We start from the raw sequence: 26,841 nt of genomic DNA, 5'->3' as shown, positions 1-26,841 counted from the left end.
CTGAGGGACTTGCATTTTACGCACAAGCAGCTCATCGTCCCATCACAGAAACCAAATGTGATGGTCAAGGCTTTTCATACATTCTTCCAAGAGATTAAAAGGAGATCTAATTCTGCAGGTCCTGGACCATGATGTTCCAAAGGAGGAACCGGTCACTTTTCACTTCCTGGCCAAGTTTTACCCAGAGAACGCAGAGGACGAGCTCGTTCAGGACATCACTCAGCACCTATTTTTCCTTCAAGTACGTGTTTTGTAAGGGAGACTCATGTTTGCCTGACCCAGCGGGAGGGAAAATACTTTCAAGTCGGAATGGAGGCATTGCATATTTTGGCAGTCAGGAGGCATCTGTTGTTTCTGACTTTGAAAATCCAGCATCTGAAAGGGAGCCCTTAAGGGTTTAATTTTGATGCATTGCAAGGGGTTGGACAAGATGTCCCTGGGGGTCCCTTCTAACTCTACAGTTGCAATTCTGTGATTCCAGGATCAGAGGTGAGAGCGGGCGGAGCTGCGGGTGTGAGCCTTAGCTTTGCACAGTAAGCCATAATCCAGCGTGGTATAGTGGTTAGGTATGCGGGTGGCACTGTGGGTTAAACCACAGAGCCTAGGACTTGCCGATCAGAAGGTCGGTGGTTTGAATCCCCGCGACGGGGTGAGCTCCCGTTGCTCGGTCCCTGCTCCTGCCAACCTAGCAGTTCGAAAGAACGTCAAAGTGCAAGTAGATAAATAGGTACTGCTCTGGCGGGAAGGTAAACGGCGTTTCCGTGCGCTGCTCTGGTTTGCCAGAAGCGGCTTAGTCATGCTGGCCACATGACCCGGAAGCTGTACGCCGGCTCCCTCAGCTAATAAAGCGAAATGAGCGCTGCAACCCCAGAGTCGGCCACGACTGGACCTAATGGCCAGGGGTCCCTTTACCTTTACCTATAGTGGTTACAGGGTTGGACTTCAGCCTGAGACCAAGGTTCAAATCCTCACTCAGCCGATCACTGCCCCTCGGCCTATCCTACCTTGCAGGGGTGTCGTGGGGATTAAATGAGGAGGAAGAGGAGAACCATGTACGCCACCTTAAGATCCTTGGAGTAAAAGCTGGGATATAAATGCAATAAATATATAAATAAGAAGTCAGAGGCTTTTAACCCCCCCCCCCCCATCTAGGAAGAGAAGACGTTATTACAGTTGAAGGACACATCCCAGTGTGACACGCAAAGGATGTGGAAGGGGACCAGTGTTGGGTGTGGCATGGTTTTGGGAGAGAGTCCCGAGGCTAAGATAAAGGTCTAGAGGACTGCATTTCCCTGCCCTAGTCTACAGTGTTGTGCCTGGATCAGGGAAGAAGGCCAGGTCTATTCCTGCTTCAGTTGGATATTTCTATGGGATGTTGGGTTAAGTTGCTGCCTCTCAGCCACTATTTCCTCTTCTGTAAAATGGGAACAGTGACCTACCTTGCTGTGCCAAACAATATTCTGCATGTTAAAACGGGGTGGGGCAGGGGCAGCATCAATTTGGTAAAAGGCGAAAGATTTATACGATCTGAGGTGAAACCAGAGTATTGGGGGCGGCATCAATTTGGGGTTGGATCCAGACTTGGTTGTATACATAGAGTAGACCAGGGCTGGGCAACAAGCCGCCCACAAGCTGCCCACGGGGATCATTTAACTGGCCCATGAGCCATCCCCGAACAGAGCCACCTGCCTGGCGAGTCCCTGTCCGCTGCGCTAAATTGGCGCAGCGCGACGACTCGCTTCCACGGCGCAGAAAATTGCATCTGTGCAGGCGCTGGAAATCACAGGCGCGCGCGCAATCCGGTCCACAGAGGGATCTCCGCTGGAGTGAACTGGCCCAGGCGAGGTAAACCTTGCTGACCCCTGGAGTAGACGCTTTGAAAAGGAGATCATTGTGGCTGTCTGCTGGAGTTGTCTTTCTTAGCTGCGCTATAGCTCCTGCATTTTTTTTATTCAGGTGAAGAAGCAGATATTGGATGAGAAGATTTCCTGTCCACCGGAGGCATCTGTCCTCCTTGCCTCTTACGCAGTCCAAGCCAAGGTAAGGACAGCGGCATGAATGACTATTTTATTTTAGTTTTCATAAAATTTATGCATTGCTCGACTGTAAAACAAACAAAAAGCAAACAAACTCAACAGCTTCAAAGTGGTTTACAAAAAGAAAAAAAACAGTTAAATTATCCATAAATACACTTAAAGACAGCAACTTTAAACTTTCGAAAAAGAAATCAGTGACAAGCGAAAAAACAGATTAAAACACACATTATCATTCTACATATCTGGGTAGGCTCGTTGAAATAAAAAATGTCTTTAGTAGGTACCGGAAAGAGCACAGTGATATCAATAGGCAGGGAGTTCCAAAGGGTGGATGAAGCAAAGCTGAAAGGTCAGTTTCCTACCAATCGGGAACGCGTATCATGTGGTACCTGTAACACTACCAGTTCCACAGACTGAATTGTTCTAGGGGGGCGTATAACGTGGTTAAGTGACCCTAAGTTGTTACGGGCAATGGGAGGAGCCCAGGCCAGCTGTGGGCGGGGCTAGCAATACAGGTGCAGCTCCTTCGTCTCATTTTGATGCTTTGTTGAAGAAACCTCAGAGTTCTCGTTTCCTATATCACCACCATCATTTTTCGCCTTCCACCCACATGTCTCAAGGCAGTGTTCAAAATGCAATAAAAACAGTTTTTTAAAAAAAAATCTTAGGAAATGACAGCAGATAAATGTAAAAAGTAGATACTCATAGCAGAGACCTATTTATCCAGCTGGGAAAGCCTGTCGGAAAACAACAACTCTCTACTTGTTGCCAGAAAAGTGCCGATAGCAGGTGCCTGTTGTATCCCGACAGGGATGCCGTTTCACCGCTGAAAGCCCTGCTCTTGAGTTTCAGTGAAACGGGCTTCTGAACTCTTTGGAACTTGTGGGAGATGGAGATTTACCTACTGGGTAAAGAAGGGATCCTGCCCATACAGCAGGCCTCGTTTTGCCGAAGGGCCAGCACTCGCCTTGGCAATGTGGTCAGATACCTCATTATGTCGAAGATGAGATGTGTGGCGTCTCAGGGCTTTGCTGCAGTCTCCATCGATGGCTTCTCCACATCTTCAACTTCAATGGTGTGTGTGTGTGTGGGGGGGCAGATTCATGCATTGCCCCCATCTAGCAAACCTTCATAGCTTACTATGTTCACTGATTATACTGCTTCCCCACCCGCCTGCTGCCTCTTGTGTCATTTCATTTAAAAAATGAGAGGAAAAGAACACTGCTTGTGGGGGTAACAGTAGTGTAGAAAGGCGATGCTTGAGACATAAATATTGATAAATGCTTATTGTTGATGCTGTATTCTTTGCGGCTCCAACGATTGGTGACTAATGCATCTTACCTTTTCCTTAGCCAAAAAAAAAAAAATAGTCGTTTCATTTAGGGGACTGACCCGCAGAGGAAGATGAGTCTCTTAATAAGTGTTTACAAAAGACTGCAATGTATTGAGCCCCTGTGCACCGTCCTGCTATTAGACCACACGGGTGAGCGTTGATAGTCTCCTTTTGCTGCCTGTGCATCATGTTCTCAAGCAGGGGGTGCGTAGAACACCTCTAATTGGCAGAAAAGTAGCTCTCTGGAGCAGACTTCGCCGTCTTCTACCTGTTGAGCTCCAAAATCGTTATTCCTTTGTGTGTTTTCTCCTCAGCACACGGTTGTATAACATTTCTTCTTCCTGTAAAGGAGCTCTTGCTCGTTTATTTCATCTGTTGGCCTTGTGGCTGGAAATATAATGTTGTCATGCACATCTTTTTGAGAAACTGCAGGCAGGGTGGTTCTGTAAATCTGCTTGTCGGTGGTGACTAACCCTCTCACCAGCGGCCAGATGCAGATTGGGGGTATGTGGGTGTCACGAGAGGGATCATGTGCCCCGGGCGGCAGGTTAGAGGGGTGGCAAAACCACACCCTGTGTGGCGGATCCTGCATTTCCCTTCTTAGAAAAGGTGGGCACAGCCTCCAATGTTTCTCTGAGGAAAATAGGTATGTCCTATTCCACAGTAATAACAACAATAAATTTACTGTAAATCTGACTGGGTTGCCCCAGCCATTCTGGGTGGCTTCCAACATTAAACATTTAAAAACTTCCCTGTACAGTGGTACCTCAGGTTAAGTACTTAATTCGTCCTGGAGGTCCGTACTTAACCTGAAACTGTTCTTAACCTGAAGCACCACTTTAGCTAATGGGGCCTCCAGCTGCTGCCGCGCTGCCGGAGCACGATTTCTGTTCTCATCCTGAAGCAAAGTTCTTAACCTGAAGCACTATTTCTGGGTTAGCGGAGTCTGTAACCTGAAGCGTGTGTAACCTGAAGCATGTGTAACCTGAGGTACCACAGTACAGAGCTGCCTTCAGATGTCTTCTAAAGGTTGTATAGTTACTTATCTCCTTGGCTTGGGGGTCGCAGGACTCCAACATTTCCCCAGTGAAAATAGAGACATCCTAAGGCATGGGTGCTTTTGAACGCACGTCAAAGTGCAAGTAGATAAATAGGTACCGCTCTGGCGGGAAGGTAAATGGCGTTTTCGTGTGCTGCTCTGGTTCGCCAGAAGCGGCTTAGTCATGCTGACCACATGACCCAGAAGCTGTACGCCGGCTCCCTCGGCCAATAAAGCGAGATGAGCGCCGCAACCCCAGAGTCGGCCACGACTGGACCTAATGGTCGGGTCCCTTTACCTTTAAGGCATGGGTAGGCAAACTAAGGCCTGGGGGCCGGATCCGACCCAATCGCCTTCTAAATCCGGCCCACAGAGGGTCCGGGAATCAGCTTGTTTTTACATGAGTAGAATGTGTGCTTTTATTTAAAATGCATCTCTGGGTTATTTGTGGGGCATAGGAATTCAATCATTCCCCCCACACAAAAAAAATATAGTCCAGCCCTCCACAAGGTCTGAGGGACAGTGGACCAGCCCCCTGCTGAAAAAGTTTGCTGATCCCTGTCTAAGGAAAAGCGGGACATTCCAGGATCAAATCAGGAAGTGAGATGGCTTCTGTAAATCCGGGGCTGTCCCTGGAAAATAGGGGCACTTGGAAGATTCTAGGTGGGTGGCCACCACCCTGCTTCTTCTAATAAGTGAGACCTGGTCATTAACATAAGGAATGACCAGACATGGGCTGCAGGTCTGTGGCACACCTCTCCCCCCCTCCGCTTTCCCCCATGACATGTTGACATCAAGGCCAGATTCCTCTTTTATGTTCCTGCTAAAACATGTACATGATGTGGCTGGCTATGGTGTATCAACGTTGTCTTGGAAGCCGCTGCCATTTTCTCCTTCCTCTTCCTGGAGCAGGCAAGGAGACAGGTCTTTCCGCAGAAGCCTGCATGGGGCACAAAAGGAAGAAATACTTTCTCTACTTTGTCACACCTCTGCTAGTGCCAGTGGTGCAGACCTTTGCCTTTTAGGGGATAAATTGTAGACCTGGCACTCTGGCAAGTTTCCCCACCCTGCATGCCCTCCCCAAAGACTCCCTGCTTACTTTTGCTGCTCCCTCTTTCAAAAGGTGTAGCACAGCCTTCTCCCAACCAAAATTCCCATCAGCCCCAGTCAACATGAGTCAGATTAGCTCCCCCAAAACTGGAGGTTAGCCACCTCAGCTGTTTTACATTCATGCCATTGTGCTCATGGGCAGGTGTTTTTAAAAATGTGGCTTTTTTTTAAAAAAGGCCCAATAAATGCCCTTTTCTCAAAGCAATAAATGGGCCAATTCCTTTTCCTAAAAGTGTGAGTCATCGTCATAAGTGACTCTGCCTGTTACGGCCCCTTGGATTTTGTAGTATTGCAGCTCCTTCCAGCGCTGCTGCTCCTCCCCCCTCCCTCTATTTGTTATTTCTGAAACTAATAATGTTTTGGTATCTTGAATATAAATGTGAACAAATTTATTTGGTGCAAGTGAAACCAGATGTTTGCGTGATAGAAAGACAATCTACAAGTAAAAACACAAACATGAATCAGTGTTCCTTCAAGAAGAACCGTTTTCGTGACACTTTTAAATATCTCGTTTAATTGAAAAGCGCTCTCTGCGTGTGCTTTTTTTCTCCTAAAAGTTTGCAAGGTTACGCAAGCCAACATATCTTGAAGAATGTATGCTATCCTTCATTTTCACAGCCACCCACCCCCTTTCCTAAATTTGAATCACCAATCCCTCATCTTGGCTCGCTTTGGGTAAATCACTCCCGAGCTATTTGTTAACCGTGCTCTGAACTCATAAGTAAGGCTGTCAGCTGATCTAAAGATTATTATTATTGTTTTAAAAAATGGTTTTGACTTTTCTCCAGTCAGTTAAACTTGAATTATTGCAAAGCTGCTGTGAAGGTGCCTTTTCTGGGGATTCGTGAAGGAAGGTGTCTCTCTCTTAATGTGTCTGAGAAATACAAGGAGGGGCTGCTCAGTGTTAGAAGTCTACCTCTTAAAAATGTCCCTCTTAAAGATGTCAAAATAAGGTTTGCTAGGACTATAGAATATCCAGTTTGAAAGCAAAACTCTACTACCACTTTTGGTCAGTTGCCTTGTTACTCCTACTGCTGGTGTGTTGGAAATGCACTGGCGGGAACACCAGATTGGCTCTGCTAGTGCCTTTGCACTATGCTGAACTTGCTGGTGTTCCTCTACTCCTAGGAAAGCAACAGCAACAGAACCGATCAGAGTATTGTAGCCCTGTCTGAATCTCGTTGCTCAGCAAGCAGTGGCTAGGAGTCTCCGAGGAACACTTTCCTGAGAGCAGAATCCACATACGAAGTCCAACAGCCCAAAGGTCATGTAGTCCAGATGATCACAGCGTCATGGGTCTAGTCCAGAGATCAAGGAACCCATATCGTAGCAGAGTCAAGGGTACCGTCCAGAGGTCATGGAGTTCAGTTGATCACAGAGTCATGGGTCCAGTACAGAGGTCAGGGAATCCAGATGATCACAGAGCCAAAGGTCCAGGCCATAAGTCAGGAAGTCCAGATCAGGGAGCCAAGGAAGCAGCAAGGAAGCAGCAAGGAAGAGCCAGGAACTTCAGACATTGTTTGCAGCACCTGGCTGCTGCTGAATGCTTTCTTTATGAAGGCCAAAGCCAGCTGGTTCTCATCAGTGCCTTCTCTCTGTGAAGGCTGATCAGCTGCAGGTGGAGTCATTCCACCTTCTCCCCCTTCAGGCTGCTGTTCAGGAGGTGAAGCTGACTCCTGGCTCATGACACATAGGTCAGGTGAGCTCAACTGTGTCGTCGTCTGCTGCTGGTTAAGTTAGCATTGTCATCTTCGCTGGTCTGCACCCTTTTTGTTTTTAAAATAAAGGTCCTAATACCTTTATCCAAAAGGGCCACCACGCACCGAGTTTGGATGGAAGCAGGAAGGAGAAACTGTCTTTTTTTTAGTCATTTGCATTCTTTGCCAAGGGGCTTGAAGAAGTCGGCTTGTTTTTTTAACCCTCCTTATTTTACGCTGCACAATGACTCTGTGAGGTGGGTCAGGTTGAGAGATAGGGAACTGGTTCAAGGTCACCCAGTGTGGTTTCATGAAGTGTGGATCTAAATCAGGGGCCAGCAAACTTTTTCAGCAGGGGGCCGGTCCACTGTCCCTCAGACCTTGTGGGGGGCCAGACTATATTTTGAAGGGGGCAAAAAATTAACGAATTCCTATGCCCCACAAATAACCCAGAGATGCATTTTAAATAAAAGGACATACAGTGGTACCTCGGGTTACATATGCTTCAGGTTACAGACTCCGCTAACCCAGAAATAGTACCTTGGGTTAAGAACTTTGCTTCAGGATAAGAACAGAGATCATGCTCCGGCGGCGCGGCAGCAGCAGGAGGCCCCATTAGCTAAAGTGGTGCTTCACAGTTTCAAGTTAAGAACGGACTTCTGGAACGAATTAAGTTCTTAACCCGAGGTACCACTGTATTCTACTCATGTTAAAAACATGCTGATTCCTGACCATCCACGGGCCGGATTTAGAAGGTGATTGGGCCGGATCTGGCCCCTGGGCCTTAATTCGCCTAACCATGATCTAAATGGTAGTGCCATTTAGCACCACTGCACTGAGCAAAGACATTTTCTACTCACCTCGCTCCCATAAGAGGTAGTGATAGCCACCAACCTAGATGATGTTAAAAGAGAATTGGGTAAATTCATGAAGACTTTTAAGGTACTGGCAGTGGCGTAGCATGGGTTGTCAGCACCCGGGGCAAGGCAAGTAATTTGCGCCGCCCAACCCGTGGATTTGCGCCCCCTGACCCTAACCCCCAGATGTTGCGCCCGGTGCGGCCGGCCCCCCCTGCACCCCCCACGCTACGCCACTGGGTACTGGCCACGATGGCTATGCTCTGCCTCTGTTAGTGGGAGGCAATCATGCTTCTAAATACCGTTCGCTAGAAACTGCAGGTGGGGAGAGTTGCTCTTGCACTCAGGTCCTGCTTGCAGGTTTCCCACAAACATCTGGTTGGCCACTGTGAGAACAGTAGGCTGGACTAGATGGGTTTTTGGCTTGATCCATCTGGTTCTTCTTACGTTCTTACGCATTGCAACATGTTTTCATAGCTTTGCCGAATTTCATGATTTTTGTGCCCGCTGTTTCTGTGCTTCGATTGATTAATGGATTGGTTGCAATTTTATGATGATGGCTGATTGCATGCTCCATCAGGTGTCTTATACTGAAAGGTGGCATAGAGATTATAGAAGCAATAATAAACATACTGATTCATATCCACCTAGCCCCATAATCAATCTGTGATGGACCCTGGAGTTGCACTGATGAATCTGTTAAGAGCCCTCCCCATAATTTTTAGTATTTTCGACTGCCCGGAACTGTAAATCCATTTTCCTTGGACATAAATGCTCTGGACCACACCCTTCTCTTGGCGGTTGGGTTCCCCCCAAATATCTCTGCTCCTACCAAAACCAGTGGGGAGCTGTCAGGTGCCCAGCGCCTCCCTGGATGTTCCCTTACGAAGTTTTCTGCATAAATTGGAGTCTGAGTCAGATGCTGATGGGGCATTTCCTTTCGCATCTGTGCCGGCTCCAAATTTGGCACTTCCGCCTTGAAGCCCCTCTTTTTTCGCACCGAACGCCTTTTGCCGCCTTGAGGATGTGTGTGGGCAGCTTGTTGATGCTGATTGTCAAGCTCTGTAGCGTGCGTCGTCCCGCCCCCCCATCCTTGCTCAAAACTTTTAAATAGAGGCTGATTGAGAAGGACTCCTGACTTCCTGCCTTCGCTTTATTTGATCATTTGTCTTGCTTAAAAAACTGCCATGCAGGACTCTCCTCCCCTCTGACTTTCCTCGTGGATGTTGAGGAAATTCTTTGCATACCGGGGTTAATTACTGTATGAAATCACGTCCTGGCTTTATAAGTGAATGATGGCAGGACGCTGGCAGCTCTTTCATCGGCGGGCCAAAATGGAATCAAAATATTTCCGGTACATATATATCTATATCTAGATATATTACTTGTAAATGGCCTTCTCTTGGAACACCCATTCAGGGGGCGGCTGTTACGTGCCCCTTTGTACTGAATTCCTTCTGCATGTTCTATGGGAGCATCTGGCTTGAGTTCCTAATTTCCAAATTGACAGTTTCATCGGGCTTCTCGCTATTTGAAGGGTATCGGCTCAAAATGATGGATCGTATGAACCCTCGTGAGTAATAATTTTGGTGCTGTTTAGTGGCCCAATTTAGGTAAAAGTGCTTTTGGCAGGCAGATTGGCTGCTGTCTCCAGCTGCCCATCTAAATCTTGCTTACATGGATGAAAGCTTTTTAAAACTTTTTATTTATCATGCACAGTGGATGCTCAGGTTGCGAACGTGATCTGTGTGGGAGGCATGCTCGCAACCCGGAGCCCCGCATCTGTGCATGCACGGGTTGCAATTCGGCGCTTCTGCGCATGCGCAAAGCACGATTAATGCTTCTGCGCATGCGCAACCGCCGAAACCCAGAAGTAACCCGTTCTGGTACTTCTGGGTTTCAGCGGGTCTGTAACCCAAAAAAATGCAACCTGAAGCATCTGATAGCGTGTAAAAAATATCCACAATACATAGAGGCCTTTTTCCTTGTTACATTTTTGCCCCGCCTTTCCTCCAAGGTGCTCAAGGCAGCATTACAGAGCTCTCCTCCTCCCTGTTTTATCTTTACAACAACCCCACAAGATAAGTTAGGCTAAGAGACAGTGATGGTCTCAAAGTCCCCCAGTGAGCTTCATGACTGTGTGAGGATTTGAATCCTGGTCTCCCAGGTCTCAGGCCAGCACTCCAGCCACTACACAAATACTGGCTTATATTTGGTTTCGTATGCAATTCTACCTTTGGTATCATTATTCTTAATAGGGGGAATCTGAAGAGCAGTGCACTGTTTCACTGCAGCATTTCAGATCTCTACAGGAAAGTTATTGCGATGCTGGCGTTGAGGCCCCAGTTTCACTAGGTCTTGACCCTGGTATGAGCCCAAGCCACTGCTCTACAAAATCATCTTCCACATTTGCTTCGTTGCCAGTACTTGCTCTGTCCATTGGGGACAAATTGCCATATTAAAGATTTTCCATTCTCTGTCTTCCAGTTTTCCAATTTCTTGGTCTTCCCTGTTGCATCTTATCTTGACTGATTTTCTGCCCCTGCTTTTCGCTGGTTTAGAATCTGTTAAAAATCCAGGGAAATTATGAGGGTGTTTCCTTTATTGGTGAGGGACACAGGTGGCGCTGTGGGTTAATCCACAGAGCCTAGGATTTGCCGATCAGAAGGTCGGCGGTTCGAATTCCCATGACGGGGTGAGCTCCCGTTGCTTGGTCCCTGCTCCTGCCAACCTAGCAGTTCGAAAGCACATCAAAGTGCAAGTAGATAAATAGGTACCGCTCCGGCGGGAAGGTAAACGGCGTTTTCGTGCACTGTTCTGGTTCGCCAGAAGCGGCTTAGTCATGCTGGCCACATGACCCGGAAGCTGTACGCCGGCTCCCTCGGCCAATAAAGCGAAATGAGCGCCGCAACCCCAGAGTCGGCCACGACTGGACCTAATGGTCAGGGGTCCCTTTACCTTTTCCTTTATTGGTAAGATAAAAATGCATTGCATATTAAGAAATTTACAAGGTGTTTAGCATTGGAAGACACAAGACCTACCCACTCTGGAAGAATGGCAGATGCAAGTAATGGAGTACATGGAGATGGCGGAAATGACTGGCAGAATCCGAGATCAGGGAGAAGAGTCGGTGGAAGAAGATTGGAAGAAATTTAAAATTTACTTACAGAAATATTGTAAAATTTTTGAATGTGAATGACGTTGGAATGAAACGAAGTGGCTCTAGCAATATGATTAGAAGTTACAATAAGTGAGGAAAATAACTAAGGGTAAAATAAGAGGGTATGAATTTGCTGAACAAACCTATAAATGGAATACAAAAAAGGGAGGTGTGAGGAAGTCATGAAAATAAGTTAATGAGTGGTACAATATTTGAAAGAGTGATTTTTTCTTTTTAATTTTGCTTTTTAAATTTTGTTTTTTGTTTTTTGTCTGTTTCTGTGTTTGTGTTTTTAAACTTATATTTGTAAAATCTTAATAAATATTATTATATATAAAAAAAATTACAAGGTGTTTACCCCCCCCCCCCATTCTAACCAATTATAGGCAGGCATTTAAAGTATCTTTTCCTTCACACTGCAATCTTCAACTTCTTTTTGTAAAAGTAAAAATAAAAATCTGAATAAAAATGGTTGGGTGTATGTGGGTGTTTATCCATTTTATTCCTGGTCACCATAGATTTAGTGTAATTATAACAATTTTGTATATGTACTGTGTGTGTATATATACTTAGTAAAGTTCAGAATAGGCAGGGTCTTTTTTCCCCAAGAAACAAAAAACGATTCCTTCACACAAAATAGCCCTATTTACACACACAAAAAAGCTTTCCTCAGACTTTTTGTTAAAGAAAACATGTTGAGATTACTGCTTGGTGATAGTCATTGTGCGTTTTCCCCTGAGCGGTTCCGCCCCACTCAAACCTTTGAGAAGGTTGCCCCAGCCCAATTTATTTTCCTCTGCTCTGTACTGCCAAAATAGTTGTCAGACTTTTGTTCCCATATAATAGCTACAGAATCCTATTTTGCTTCTGTTGTGTGGAAGATCTGCGCCCTGAAAGCTATAGAAAACGGCATAAAGTCAACAGTTGCAGAATCTCCTGGAACTGGCATTGATGTGGAAGACTTCAGGAGAGCAGCTTGGTCAGAACTAGGGGTGGGCGAGAAATTCGGTTTGATATGCAATTCAGTGCACGCTTATCTAAATTTGCACATTCCAAAATGACAGGTGAGCCTTCAAGATTCGCAGCCCTCCCAATCTTGTGATACAGTTCTCCAACCCAAAAATGGTGTACAAACATCTATTAGGGGGAAGGTTGCACAAAAATGCATATATTAAGAACATAGGAAAAGACTGCTGTATCAGGTCCATAGCCCATCTAGTCTAGCATCCTGTTTTCATAGTGGCCAATCAGATGCCCCCATGGGAAACCCACAAGCAAAATATGAGCACCAAGTCTCTCTTCCTGTGGCTTCCAGAAACTGGCTAGCAGCCATCGAGAGCTTTCTCCTCCAGAAATTTGTGCAGTCCTCTTTTAAAGCCATCCAAGATGACGGTCATCACTGCTTCCTGTGGGAATGAGTTCCATAGGTTAACCCTGCGGTGCAGGAAGGAGTCCTTTCTTTTACCTGTCCCGAATCTTCCAGCTTCCTTGGACATGCACGGATGTGCTTAAGTTTGTGCACACTCTGTAGTTTGCAGCTGCACCAGGGGTGGGCAGCCTCAGGCCTGTGGGCCAAATGCAGCCCTGCAGGCCTCTCTGTAGGGGCTGCTTGGGACTCTAGCTCTGCTCCTCCTCCCAAGTGCTTTTGCCCATATGGAACATAGAATCATAGAGTTGGAAGAGACACATATGGAACATAGAATTATAGAATCATAGAGTTGCAAGGGACTCATATGGAACATAGAATCATAGAGTTGGAAGGGACTCATATGGAACATAGAATCATAGAGTTGGAAGAGACTCGTATGGAACATAGCATTATAGAATCATAGAGTTGCAAGGAACTCATTTGGAACATAGAATCATAGAATCATAGTTGGAAGGGACTCATCTAGTCCAACCCCCTTCAATGCAGGAATACGCAGCTGTCCCATATGAGGATCAAACCTGCAACCTTGGTGTTATCGGCTCCATGCTCTAACCAGCTGAGCTATCCCTTCATGTCCTTTAACTGCAGCAATGCCTCTTCCCTCTCTGGATGGAGAGATGTGTGCAGTGTGCATTTGTGCTAGTGTATAGAAACATGCAACATTGCCTACTAACATAAGTGTGCATCCATTACTCTCCACATGTTTTACTTTTAGCCCTGCCTGCCACTGAAAGGTTGCCCACTGTTCTGTACCTATTCATCTTTTGATCGCATTGTCATTTCTCAAACTTGGCCTGCAGTGATTCGCTGAATGTGTATGATCTCTTGCAAAAATAGTGTTATTATTCTTCATTCTCCTGACGGTGGCATGGTTGGCTCTTGCATAGAGTGCATTTCCCTAATATGTGTATATTTTTCGCTATTTGCAGTACCCGCTGCTGTTATTGATCGCCCATCCTCAACTAGCCATCTGGCCCCAGGGGGTGGGAAAACAAAACAAAAGATTTAAAATCAATATCTGTGGGCGAATGGCACAGGCCATTAGCAGGACATCTCCTATGGGGAAAAAACATTTAACATATCTTCCCCTTCCTCTTCTTCTTGAAAGCTTGTAAAAATCCTCTTTTTTTAAAAAAAAAGTTGTTGTTTCCTCTTCTGCACGAGAAATAAATGAAAAACACGATATTAATATATATGTTGACGAGAGTACAGAAAACTTGTGTGCTTTGAAATGCCCTCGGTTTTGTACAGCAGTGTGTGAGACTGTGCCTCTGGGATGCTCAGAGAATAATTCTTCTAAAATTAAAAAGCGAGATTCTGATTTTAAGGTTTTGTGGGGTTGGGATGAGGCAAGAAGCCAACACAGGCTTGGAGGTGGGGGGTGGGAATCTGCATTGACCCCACCACAGTCAAAGCCCATAGTTGGATTGCACTATGCCGTCCTTAACAGAGGAGAGAATTGTCTTCTGGTCTGATGACGATTAAATAAAGAAAACTTTACAATAAACAGAAGGTCATTTCCTGGCCTGTTAAATGCTCTTCACCCTAAGGTCCCAATGCGGATTACGACGTTAAAATACAGCATTAAAAAAAAAAGTTGAAAGCAACTTACCATCATAAACTTAAGAGGGGCCCTAAAAAATATGCACCTAAATTGACAATTTAATCGTTACTGGTGTGGTGTAATGGTTAGTGTTGGACTGTGACCTGGGAAACCAGGAGATTCAGACACAAAGCTTATCTTGGGCTGGTCATCATCTCTTATCCTAACCTACCTTGCAGGCTTGTTGTGAGGATGAAGGGGGGGGGGGAAGAACCATGTACACCACCTTGAGCGTACTGGAAAAATAAAGGTGGAAAATAAATATAATAAATAATAATGCATCAATTAATTAAAACAACAACAACAGGGTAAAGAGGTACATCTTCAGCATTGTCCGGAAGCTGTATAACGATGTACACTGTTGCATTCAGTGGATGAGTTTGGGAGTTGGGACTTTGACCCTTCCCTAGCAGCTATCTCTTCCTCTTCATGCACCAGGCCCTGTCTCTGTCTCTTTCTGTGCCAGGGCTGGATAAGTACCCCCCTGCTTTAACAATACACACCCCTGTTTTGTGTTTTTTCCCCTCCAGTACGGTGACTACGACCCCACTGTTCACAAGCGTGGCTTCTTGGCCCAAGAAGAGTTGCTTCCAAAGCGGGTAAGGCTCTGTCTTGCTCAGTTGGACACGGGCAAAAGCGGAGAAGCCTCAGATCTTAGGCAGAGAGCAGCATGTCGGGCCTGAATCCCCAGAGAGCTGCTGCCGATCAGTGTAGACCGAGCTAGAGGGACAAGTTGGTCTGCTTTGGCATAAAGCAGCTTGCTGGCTGCCTTGGACATGGGATGGCTGTTACATGATAGCAGAACATCAGAATTGCCTTTTCCCCAAACACATTTTCCAGATTGGGCTCTCCAGCTCTGCTGAAGATAATGACCATTATTTTGGTCTTCTTCACAAAGGCTCTTGGTTGGGGAAGGGCTGTAGCCCAGGGGCAGAACATCTGCCTTGCATGCAGGGGGTTTCAGGTTTTATCCCCAGCATTTCCAGGTAGGGTTGGAGAAGATTTCCTATCTGAGCTGCTGCCAGCCAGTGTAGACAGTACTGAGCTAGATATACAAAGGCCCTGGCTCTATATAAGGCAGATCCCTACAGCTCAGGTTTCCTCAAACTCTGCCCTCCAGATGTTTTGAGACTACAATTCCCATCATCCCTGTCCACTGGTCCTGCTAGCTAGGGATCATGGGAGTTGTAGGCCAAAAAACATCTGGAGGGCTGAGTTTGAGGAAGCCTGCTACAGCTGATGGAAGCTGTGGTCCCAAAAGCATTTGGAGGGTCGACTGCTTTAGGGCTTGAAGAAGCCTAATTGTCTGTCTGCCTGGGCTAATAATGTAATTGTAATGAACTGCCATTTGATGAACTGGAAGTGGTTTGTTTCCCTACTTTGTTGAGATGCAAAGATGCATACCTTGGTTGGGAAAGGTAAGTAAGGCGCTGTGTCCATGCCTCTGTCTGTCTGCTTCAGTTACTTATATTGGGCAACAGTGGCTCAAAGACAATATAGTACCACTTGATGAGCCATCCTGCAGGATGTGGTATTTCAAACATGGTCCAACTTTGACCATTAGCCTGCACTGTTCATTTCTGTGACAAAACTGCAGGTAGGTGGGGCTCCACTGAGCTAAGCTACTTTATAGATCCTAGAATCCTAGAATTGCAGAATTGGGACTCCCAGTCCAAACACCTGCAAACATTGTTAAAGACTCCCTGCCAGATGGCCATCCAACCTCTGCTTAAAAACCATGAAGGAGAGTTCATGACCTTCCTAGGTATTCCACTCCACTGTTTAACCAGCTCTTTAACCTCAGAAAGTTCTCCCCAATGTTTAATTGGAATCGCCTTTCTTGTAATTTGAATCCATTGGTTTGGGTTCAGCCCTCGAGAGCAGCAGAAAACAAGTTTGCTCCACCTTCCATGTGACAGCCCTGCAGATATTTGAAGATGGCTTTGTGTCTCACTCTTCAGGTGATAAACTTATACCAGATGACCCCGGAAATGTGGGAAGAAAGAATAACAGCTTGGTATGGCCAACATCGAGGCAGAGCCAGGTGAGTCTTTGCATCCTCAGTGTCATTTTCATAGCACTTTGAGGGGTTTTTGTTCCAATCGAGGGGTATATAAATTTTACGAAATAAATAGTAGCTGGCATACCAACCAAAGTTTTTAAATTCATAACCATGAGAGCTGGAAATTTTGAAATTTATAGGAATCTGAAAAATCTTAAGAGTTGATGTGCAGCCTGCCCTGAAAGCAGAATCTCATGTCCTTTGTTTTAAGGATGGCAGCAAAGCATAGGTCTGATTATTTTATTGTTGTTAGCCACCCTGAGCCCGGCTTCGGCTGGCGAGGGCAGGATATAAATAAATAATAATAATAATAATAATAATAATTATTATTATTATTATTATTATTATTATTATTATTATTATTATTATTATCAGAGAATAATGGACAAATAACTTATGCTTGTGACCTAGAGAAGGGATCATTGTGGAAGTCCTATAACATTTAGACGTCTGGCGCTGTGGGTTAAAGCCTCAGCGCCTAGGACTTGCCGATCGAAAGGTCGGCGGTTCGAATCCCTGCTGCGGGGTGCGCTCCCGCTGCTCGGTCCCAGCGCCTGCCAACCTAGCAGTTCGAAAGCACCTCCGGGTGCAAGTAGATAAATAGGGACCGCTTACCAGCGGGAAGGTAAACGGCGTTTCCGTGTGCGGCTCTGGCTCGCCAGATGCAGCTTTGTCACGCTGGCCACGTGACCCGGAAGTGTCTCCGGACAGCGCTGGCCCCTGGCCTCTTGAGTGAGATGGGCGCACAACCCCAGAGTCTGTCAAGACTGGCCCGTACGGGCAGGGGTACCTTTACCTTTTACTTTAAGACAAGCATAGAAAACGGGTAGCTTCCTAGTTACCCTTATTTTGTTCTGCTCCTTTCCCTCCATAATAGTGGAGGCTGACCCAATAGGGCAAATGGGGCAGTTCCCCACCAGCCTCCCTTCTTATTTACAACTAGCCCATGGGGTGGCCCTGCATCTCATTGGCTCTGGTTCTGCCTACTTTTGATACCTCTGCCTTCTGCCCTTTGAGTATCAGTAGCACCCACCACTACTGCACCCTACAACACAGCAGTGGGCAACTCTTTCTTTTCGCTAAGGGTGATCAACTATGCCCCTGAAATTTAGGGTCTTCGGGAAGGGGGAAAATAAAAATGTCATATTTCCTTTGCTGAACATCCATTTTAACAGAAATTAGGATGCAGTAAACCTGCAGGAAGGGATTTGCTGTGGATCTTTTTTTTGCTTATATCTCTTACATATAATAAAAAGGGAAGGTTGTCATCATGTAGCAGTTTGCTTGGCCACTGATAGGTGGTGATCTGCACTATGGTGTGACAACAGACTTCTGAGAGCTGCTGGGGCAGTGGAGGAGGGAGAAAGAGGCAGGCAGGCAGCTGCATATGGAGGTGGGGGTTTTTTGGCCAGGAAGGGTGGTTTAGGTGAAGTGCAAGGGAGGATTAAGGTTGGCCAGAGGGGTGTTGTTGCCAGACGGAGTTGGCAAGCAAAGTGAGCGGCGGCACAGCCTCTAGTTTGTGTGTGTGCTTGTGTTTGTGTAATACCTTGAGACCATCTTGAGCATGCTGTGTAATATCTCCGTGAAGCTAAGAACCCGTCTTATTCCTTCATTCTATCCCAGTCTCCTGCATATTCCATAGGCATAAGGTCCTGTTTCTGTCAAGCTTTTGCAGCTCTAAACTGTCTGCCCCACTGTTCACATTTACAGGGATGAAGCTGAAATGGAGTACCTGAAGATTGCCCAGGACCTTGAGATGTACGGCGTGAACTACTTTGCGATCCGGGTAAAACCCCCAAGTTTTGCATTGCACTTTTTTTTGGTGGTGGGGGTTGTTTGAGGGCAGGAGGCCCTTGAACAAAAGAAGATGGGAACCAGTTGTGCAGAAGGACTCTGGTCAGCAGACTCTGGCTTTGCTAAAGCTTCCTTCCGTAATGCAGAGGAGAGTTTGATGCAGAACCTTTGATATACTGGCAGCTTTCCTGCCGTAGCCTTACCTGCAACCAGGAAAGGGCCGCTGAGAGGCTTCCCCAGGGGGATGAATGAGTCACTGCTGCTGCAGCTCATTCTGCCTCGGGAAGCCTGAGTGCTCTAGCTCTGCCTCCTCCTGCCCTCCCTCTTTGGCCAGGTTGATCCTGAAGAACAAAGCTTTTTGGATTTGTGGGCACATTTGCAAATGGAATAAACTGTCGTGAGCAACACCCACCCACCATAACTTATTCTGTTGGCTTTTTTTGAACCTTAATTCAGGGAAGAGATGTAGTTCAATGGAAGAGCTTTGCTTTGCATGCAGAAGGTCCCAGGTTCAATCGCCAGAGTCTCCAGTTAGGGCTGGGCATTTTCCCTGTTTGACTGAAAGCACGGAGAGCCGCTGCCAGTCAGTGTAGATAATATGGAGCTTGATGGAGCAAGGCTCTGACTTCACATCAAATACCAAGCATAAAACTAAAAGGAAGAAAAGAAAATACTTCTGATTCTTTGTGTATCAGCTTTATAGACTTCTGCAAAACCCTTGCTTCATAATAGCACCCAACTCTTCTGCTTTTTTCCAGTCTCTGAACCAGCTTCATTTTACATTTTTGCGCAAAAGTTCATAAGGTGCCTTATAGCAAGGCTCTGAATTCATATAAGGCAGCTTCCTGTGCTTGTGTGTGTAAAGCGAAGGGCTGGAGCTCAGTGGTAGAGTGTCTGCTTTGCATGCAGAAAGTCCCAGGTTCAATGCCTGGCATCTCCTGGAAGATCTAGGAGACATTTCCTGCGTGGAACCCTGAAGGGCCACGGCCAGGCAGCGGAGGCAATACTGAGCCAGATGGACCAATGGTCTGATCAGTATAAGGCAGCTTCCTATGCTCTTAAATTTTGGGGGTGGGTGGAGACAACTTAACCAGGGGAAACCTGTAAGCACAAGGGAAAGCCTCTGTGTGTGCACGTGCACCCATGGGTGCTGCATTGGCAACCCCTACCGTAGAATTGTTGGGCCATGGTTCGATAGACTTAGGTGGGATTCATGTGTCAGATTCGCTGAGCCATTTCAAATGGAGACAATGTAGAATTGTAGAGTTGGAAGGGACCCCGACGGTCATCTAGTCCAACCCCTTGCAATGCAGGAATCTCAAAAAATAATAATAATAAAAAATCCATGACAGATGGCTATGCAAGCTCTGCTTAAAAAACACCCAATGTTCTCTCTCCTTTAGAATAAGAAAGGAACAGAGCTGCTGCTGGGCGTGGATGCCTTGGGCCTGCACATATATGATATGGAAAATAGGCTGACCCCCAAAATTTCATTTCCGTGGAATGAGATTCGGAACGTCTCTTACAGTGATAAGGAGGTAAGGCACACTCCTCTTGTCCCCCCCTCCCCGTGTCTCTGCCCAAGTGCTGAATTGAGAAAGCGGCCTCATGCACCTATTCCTTCCTGCTGCCGGTTCCCAGGATACTTTAGGGTAAGGCATGCAGTGGAAGTGGTTAGAGGGTCAGACAAGCACCTGGAAGACCAAGGTTCGAATCCCTACTTGGCCATGTGAAGCTTGGGCCTATCACAATCTCTGAGCCTAGCCTGCCTCTCAGGGTTGCTGTGGGGGTTAAATGAGGAGGGGGAGAGCCACGTCTGCCACCTTGAGCTCCTTGCAGGGAGAAAGGTGGAATGTAAAGACAACAAACAAACAGCTGTTAAAGCACTAAAAGAGTACATTAAATGTACAGTGTACACGGGTGGCACTGTGGTCTAAACCACTGAGCCTCTTGGGCTTGCCGATTGGAAGGTCAGCGGTTTGAATCCTTGCGATGGGGTGAGCTCCCGTTGCTCTGTCTCAGCTCCTGCCAACCTAGTAGTTTGAAAGCACGCCAGTGCAAGTAGATAAATAGGTACCGCTGCGGTGGGAAGGTAAATGGTGATTCTGTGTGCTCTGGTTTCTTTCACAGTGTCCTGTTGTGCCAGAATCGGTTTAGTCATGCTGGCCACATGACCTGGAAAGCTGTTTGTGGACAAATGCCGGCTCCCTCGGCCTGAAAGCAAGATGAGCACCGCAACCCCATAGTCACCTTTGACTGGACTTAACTGTCCAGGGGTCCTTTACCTTTAGCTACATACAGTGTATATAAATTCAATTAGTAATAATAATAATAATAATAATAATAATAATGCCCTTTTGACTGTGGTCTGTCTGGCACAGGGATGGCCAGAGTGGCTGCACCTTGCCTCCCAACCCTGGACAATATGGCCAGGAGGCAGGGATGATGGGAGTTGTAGTCCAACAGCATCTGACTTGCACCATGCTGGCTATATAGCAGGATTGCAGAGAATCCTTTAACCTCCTGGACTCTGCAGTTCTTTAAAAACAGTCACCGGTTTTAATTGGTACAGCGGTTCCTCGCTCCCCTGTCCTGGAAAACGTTGACTGCAGTTTTCTTTCTTTTAAGACTGATGCAAACAGTGCAATGCAGACGAAATTAGCAGCGGCTTTTTCTTTTTTGGTGGGAGGCAGGCAGGAAAAGGAGGATTGATAACATTTAAACATTATCTGGTGAGGGCCAAGAGCTTAAGGCGTTCTACTTCAGTTATTATTGCTGAAGCTTGAAGCAATTAGTTTATGATGTGCTCTTTAAAAAAAATATTACAGTTTTGGATGCATAATCCTATTACAGTTAGCATTCTTGCGAGATCCTTTCCCCCTCTTGCTTTTCTGGCTATACACAAGTTTTATCAGTTAAGCCCCCCCCTTCCCTCCCATAACTGTGTACAGTATTCCACCAGGAATTGAGAGGCCCAGGACCTCGTCTGCTGGGCCTGGAACATAATAGCCTGTAATAGAGCTGCCCCTTGAGGGAAGGATCTGTCATCTTTTATCACGTCAATAATCCTCGTAATAAGACGGCCGCAAGCGAGATGTGACACGATAGTAAGCGGGGCTTAATAGTGGCGCAGGACAGCTGTACCGAAACATCAGAGGTGTTTAATCTAGTGTGTCTATTATCAAGCGCACGTCTGGGACTGCAATGGTCCTCGTGGCTGGCAGCAAATCCTCAGGGACTTTTCCCCCCTGCCAGAGTTGAGATCTGAGGCTCTGTGCTGCTGTTTCGTCCTATTATTTGGTTTGTTTATTGATTGTGTTTAAATCCCACCTTCCCCCCCAAGGAGCTCAAGGTGGTGTTTCTGGTTCACCCCTGTCCCCCATTTAATCCCCACGATGACCCTGAGAGGTAGGCTAGGCTCAGAAGCAGCCACTGGCCCAAGATCACACTGTGACCTTTACGGCCGAGTCGGCATTTGAACCCTGGTCTCCCAAGTTCTAGTCCAACACTCTAACCACTACACAGCACTGCAGCTCTGCTTCCCATTCTAGGCAGGCTGGCGACTCACCTGGCAAAACTGTTAGAATTCCTGCTCCGTGATTGCAGTCATGGGATTTTTGTCTATCACATGATTATGTATGTTTTGACTCCACAGAGTGGGAAGTGACGGATGTTTGTGTTACAGTGTTCCGTGAAGTGGGACTATTGTCCTTTGTCCTTTCTTCTTTGTTGTCTGATGCTAGAGAGAGAGGGAGCCATGTTGCAGTGCTCCGTGTGTGTTTATATGTAAATAAAGTAGATTAGCCAAAATGCTGAGTCGCTGAGGTCTGTTACGCAAGCTGTGAAGACTCTGCGGATCCCTAAGTGTGCCGATGTCTGTTGGCATCGGTTGCTGTGATGTTTGGGCTGAAGAAAGCTTTTGAAGCTCCTGAACGATCGACCAGGAGGGAGAGAACATGCCAGTCAGGCATGTGTCTCTGCCAGGGTCCTACTCGAGTGTAGGACGAGCTCCTGACAGAAACAACCCAACACGCTTCTTTGCTAAGAAAAGAGACAGGCTGGCACTCTCTCCCTCTCTCTATGCACTGAGAAATAAGACTTTTTATTCAGTGCAGCCTGTGAGCAAAGAATGCCTTCATTTCCACTTTACCTGGGTATTCTGAGAGAGGGGAGGATGAAGGAACGGATCTCTCAAATTGGCTGCCACAAATTTTGCTGCAGTGGCTACTGGCTGGATTCTAGGCATTTGTTTGATTTGTCCTCCATCGCTCTTCCCCTTTGCTTACTGGCTTTGCTGTGGGATCTAAGTTTGTGGGGTGTGAAAATGGCTGGAGAACACTGAACTTCCTCAACCCGAGGGAGTGATTGTCTTTTGTCTGATTCTGTGTTGGCAGCTAGCCAGAAAGTAAGACTTCAAGGTGCATTCACCTTTAAAAAGAAAGGCTGTAGCTCAGAGGGTGGAGCCTTTCCCACAGAAGGTCCCAGCTATCTCTTCCTAGGGATGGGAATGTCCCCTGCCTGAAACCCTGCTAGCCAGAGTAAACAGATCCAAGGTTCTGACTCAGCACGGACCGGGGTTCTGACCCATAGCTCAGTGCCTAGAGCATGTGCTTTACATGCAAAGGGTTCTTCCAAGTTCAGTGATAGGTAGGCTTGGGGAAAAGGCTCCCTGTTTGAAACTCAGGAGAGCTGCTGCCAGTCAGTGTTGGCAGTACTGGGCTGGATGGACCACTGCTCTGACTTGGTATAAGAGAGATTCTGGCGCTCCTTTCCGATGCGCACAAGACTGGGCTCAACTATCAGGGCGCACCCTTCTACCTTTATTTCATTTTCACTCCACTCTTTGACAACTTCTTCCTCCCTTGCAGTTTACGATAAAGCCTCTGGACAAAAAGATTGACGTCTTCAAATTCAACTCTTCAAAGCTGCGTGTGAATAAGCTGGTAAGTCTGAAGGAGGATGCAAGAGTTGCATTGTGGCAGCCTCTCTGCTGAACAGCCAGGCATCCTTCCAAGGCAAAGGGCCCCGGGCTGCGCAAAATGCTGGTGTGCAGGAGATGAAACATATGATGGCTCTGGGGGGCTGGAAAGGCACAAATCGCACTGCAGACCTAGAGAGCTGGTGCCAGCCCATCTGCATGAGCCTGATGCCCTCCAGATGTGATGGGATGCAACTCCCACCAGCCTCAGCCCAGCTGTATGATGCTGCTTGGCATGCAGAAGGTCCCTGGTTCAGTCCCCAAAGGCATCTCCAGGTAAGGGCTGGAAGAGATGCCCTGCCTGAAACCCTGGAGAGCCACTGCCAGTCAGTGTAGACAGTACTGAGCTATATGGCCCTATTTATATATAGAGAGAGAGCGCATGAGACTCTTAATCTCAGGGTGTTGGGGGGAAGAGAGAGAGAGAGAGAGAGAGAGAGAGAGAGAGAGAGAGAAAGAAAGAAGGAAGGAAAGATGGAAGGAAAGGAAGGGAAGGGGGTGGATAGTAGCAACAGGCTTCTGGCTGTGTGTGTGTGTGTGTATATATATAGCATGAGACTCTTAATCTCAGGGTGGGTAGGTGTGGAGAGAAAGTGGATAGTAGCAGCAAGCTTCTCAATGGTTTTGTGAGTGACTCTTTCTCTTGCATGAAAGGCTGGGAACAAGCCCGCCATTGTTGCTGCAACAGCAGCAGCAGAGGCCTGGCTTTGTCTGAATAGCTGGCAGATTCTGCTTGGAAAATTGGTCTCTTGGAGCGCTCGGGAAACTGCAAGATCTGTGGTCAAACACTGTGCCCAGGGCCTCCATTGTTTTTCCTCCCAACTCCTCCCGCTGATCCCCATTCAAGAGCCGTGTATAAAGGGGGGTTTGTCTCCTTTCCCCATTTTCACCCAGAGTTTTTTCTGAGCTAACCCTTCAAGGATCGGTCTGCCTTATAGAGACAGCTAATTTCCAACCCACTCATGTGTTTATTATTTATTGGAGAACTGCTGCCAGTCCATCTACATCAACATGATGCCCTACAGATGTTCTGGACTACAAATCTCAACTACCCCAGCCAGCACAGCCATGCGATGTTGCGGCCGATGGGAGTTGGCTGAAGATGGGAGATGGCACATCCATTGCACTAAATAGTCATATTGTTTTTTAATTGCATTTTTATATTGAAATCCCCACCTTCCCTCCAAGAAGCTCAAGGCGGCCTGCATGGTTCTCTTCCTCCCCACCTTATCCTCACAGCAACCCTGCAAGGTAGATTAGGCTGAAAAGGAATGGCCCAAGTTCACCCAACGGGCTTCATGGCTCAACCAGGGATTTGAACCATGGTCTCCCAGGTCCTAGTGCAGCACTCTTAACCACTATGCCACCACTGACTCTCTTTCTCATTTTGCATTTTATTGTTCTGCAATTTGTATTGGAACAAAATACCAAGGATAAGTAACAAAGGAAGCAATAAAACACTGAGCAAAGCTTGGCTCTGCCCTTGCCGGTCTTGGAAGGATCCTTTAAAAAAGCCCCATATGTCCAGAGACTTTGCGCCTGCCCATTGGGGGATATAGGAAGCTCTGAACACATATTTTTTAAATGTCCTTTTTACAATGAGGCACGTAGAGATACCATTGACCCCCTGCTGGTGAGGTTTGCTGACCTCCCAGAAAAGCAAAAATGTGATCTTCTCCTGTTAGGCAAAGATCACAAGACGACCCGGATGGTCGCCAGATTCTGCACACAGATCTGTAGGCGCAGACCATCCCCCTATTCAAACTAGTTTGTTAAGAAAATTCCCAAACTCGGATCCACGGGTGACTCTGGGTCATTTCTCTACAGAAGTTTATCTTAAAGTTTTTATGTGTTTATATGCCTATCGCATTTTAAACTTTGTTGTATGTTGTTTTAAATGTTTGTTTTGCTTTTGGGATTGTACTCCCATTTGTGTTTCACAAGCTGGCCAAAACACTGAGCTAAACTCAGCAGCAGTCTTAATAGCAGAAGGCAGGTTACTAGGTTACTATTTACCATTTATTTAGAATCACGAGGACTAGAATCTTCCTTTTCTTTTCATTGGGAAGAGTTTATTGTCATTGGCAGAGTCTCAGGTTTGATCCTTAGCATCTCTAGGTAGGGTCAGGAAAGCCAGCCAGCCAGTGTAGACTATGGATGGGGGAAGCTGTGGCCTTTTAGATATAATTGGACTGTGGGCTCCCATCAGCCTCCGCCAACATAGGCAATAGTCAGGAATGACAGCAGTTGTGGTCCAACAGCATCTAAAGGACCACAGCATCACCACTCCTAATGTAAATAAAGCTGTGCTAGATGTCCCAATGGTCTGATTCAGTAGAAGGCAGCTTCCTATGATGGTCACGTGAGTCTAATCTAGACATTAAAATTGCTACACGGAAGCCACCAGAAACAGTCCTCCCTTGGCATTATTGACGGCTGTGGCATGTCTCAACATGGTGGGGTTGGCATGCAGTTCTGTGCAACAAAAGGACAAAAGTGTTTTGTTTTCAAATGCTTGGTGGCATGAACACAAACTTGCCATCCTCTTCTCCTCTTCTTATTGGCTGGACCAGATCCTGCAGCTGTGCATTGGAAACCACGACCTGTTCATGAGGAGGAGGAAAGCAGACTCCCTGGAAGTCCAGCAGATGAAAGCCCAGGCCCGGGAGGAGAAGGCCAGGAAACAGGTCAGAGAAAGGGAGGGTCCTGTTCCTTTCTTAACAACTATTTGAATTGCTCACTCGGAATCTCTCCAGAGGAAACTGCTGCAACGTCGGCATTGCTGCGAACGTTCGGCACCCACAGGCGAGAGCTGACAATCCCAGGCAAATTTTGCAGATTTCTGGAAACTCGGGGCAGGGCAGTTTTAAAGTTGCATAACAGAGGGATCCAGTGCTACAGCTGTGCTAGTGGAAGCCCATTATGTAAGAAATTGGGAGCCTCTTGTGCACAGAGTTATCAGCAACTTGCTTATGCATTTTCTCAAAGAGTACAGCCTGATGTCAATAGGCAGGGAGTTCCAAAGTGTAGATGCCGCCGCACTAAGATTGTGTTATTACAAATGCGGAACGGTGTTATGTGGAACCAGTAACGCTGCCAGTTCCACAGCTCAGTGTGTTTGAGTTGGCATATATAGGGTGAGGCAATGGTTCCCCAACATTTTGGGGTCACCACCCTCTTGGTACCATAAAGTCACCCCACTGCCCTCTACCCTACCTTATAAAATGCATTATTCAGAATAGTGGTTTTCACAATCCGCTAAGGAAGATAATAACACAATAAAATTCCATAGAATCATAGCATTGTAGAGATGGAAAGGTGATCTAGTTCAACCCCCTGCAGCACAGGAATAAACACTAATTGTTAATTTCAAACAACAACATATTTATACCCTACCCATCTGGCTGGTTTTCCCCAGCCACTCTGGGTGGCTCCCAACGGAATATTAAAAACATGATAATACAGTACATCGAACATTAAAAACTTCCCTAAACAGGACTGGCATCAGATGTCTTCTAAAAGTCAGATAGTTGTTTATTTCCTTGACATCTGATGGGAGGGCGTTCCACAGGGCAGGCACCACTACTGAGAAGGCCCTCTGCCTGGTTCCCTGTAACCTCATTTCTCGCAGTGAGGAAACCTCCAGAAGGCCATCGGAGCTGGACTTTAGGGTCTGGGCTGAACAATGGGGGTGGAGATGCTCCTTCAGGTATACTGGGCCTGATATTCCAAATGCAAATGGT

The 26,841-nt window shown here is 46.7% G+C and overlaps 1 protein-coding gene across 4 annotated transcripts in view; it reads left to right on the top strand.

Moving 5' to 3' along the window:
- The window catches only part of NF2 (NF2, moesin-ezrin-radixin like (MERLIN) tumor suppressor), a 102,368-nt gene that overhangs the window by 32,996 nt on the left and 42,531 nt on the right, over positions 1 to 26,841 (top strand). For all 4 annotated transcript variants that reach the window (XM_081892397.1, XM_081892399.1, XM_081892396.1 and 1 more), the window contains exons 3-10: positions 119 to 241; positions 1,957 to 2,040; positions 14,795 to 14,863; positions 16,226 to 16,308; positions 18,037 to 18,112; positions 19,524 to 19,658; positions 22,989 to 23,063; positions 25,672 to 25,785. In XM_081892397.1, coding sequence (XP_081748523.1) covers positions 119 to 241; positions 1,957 to 2,040; positions 14,795 to 14,863; positions 16,226 to 16,308; positions 18,037 to 18,112; positions 19,524 to 19,658; positions 22,989 to 23,063; positions 25,672 to 25,785 — 759 coding nt within the window. The remainder of the gene's footprint in view (positions 1 to 118; positions 242 to 1,956; positions 2,041 to 14,794; positions 14,864 to 16,225; positions 16,309 to 18,036; positions 18,113 to 19,523; positions 19,659 to 22,988; positions 23,064 to 25,671; positions 25,786 to 26,841) is intronic.

This window comes from Podarcis melisellensis (genome assembly GCF_964234715.1).
Source record: "Podarcis melisellensis genome assembly, chromosome: 16".
NCBI lineage: Eukaryota > Metazoa > Chordata > Lepidosauria > Squamata > Lacertidae > Podarcis > Podarcis melisellensis.
The sequence above is the reverse complement of the archived record's forward strand: the minus strand, read 5'-3'. Positions and strand labels throughout refer to the sequence as shown.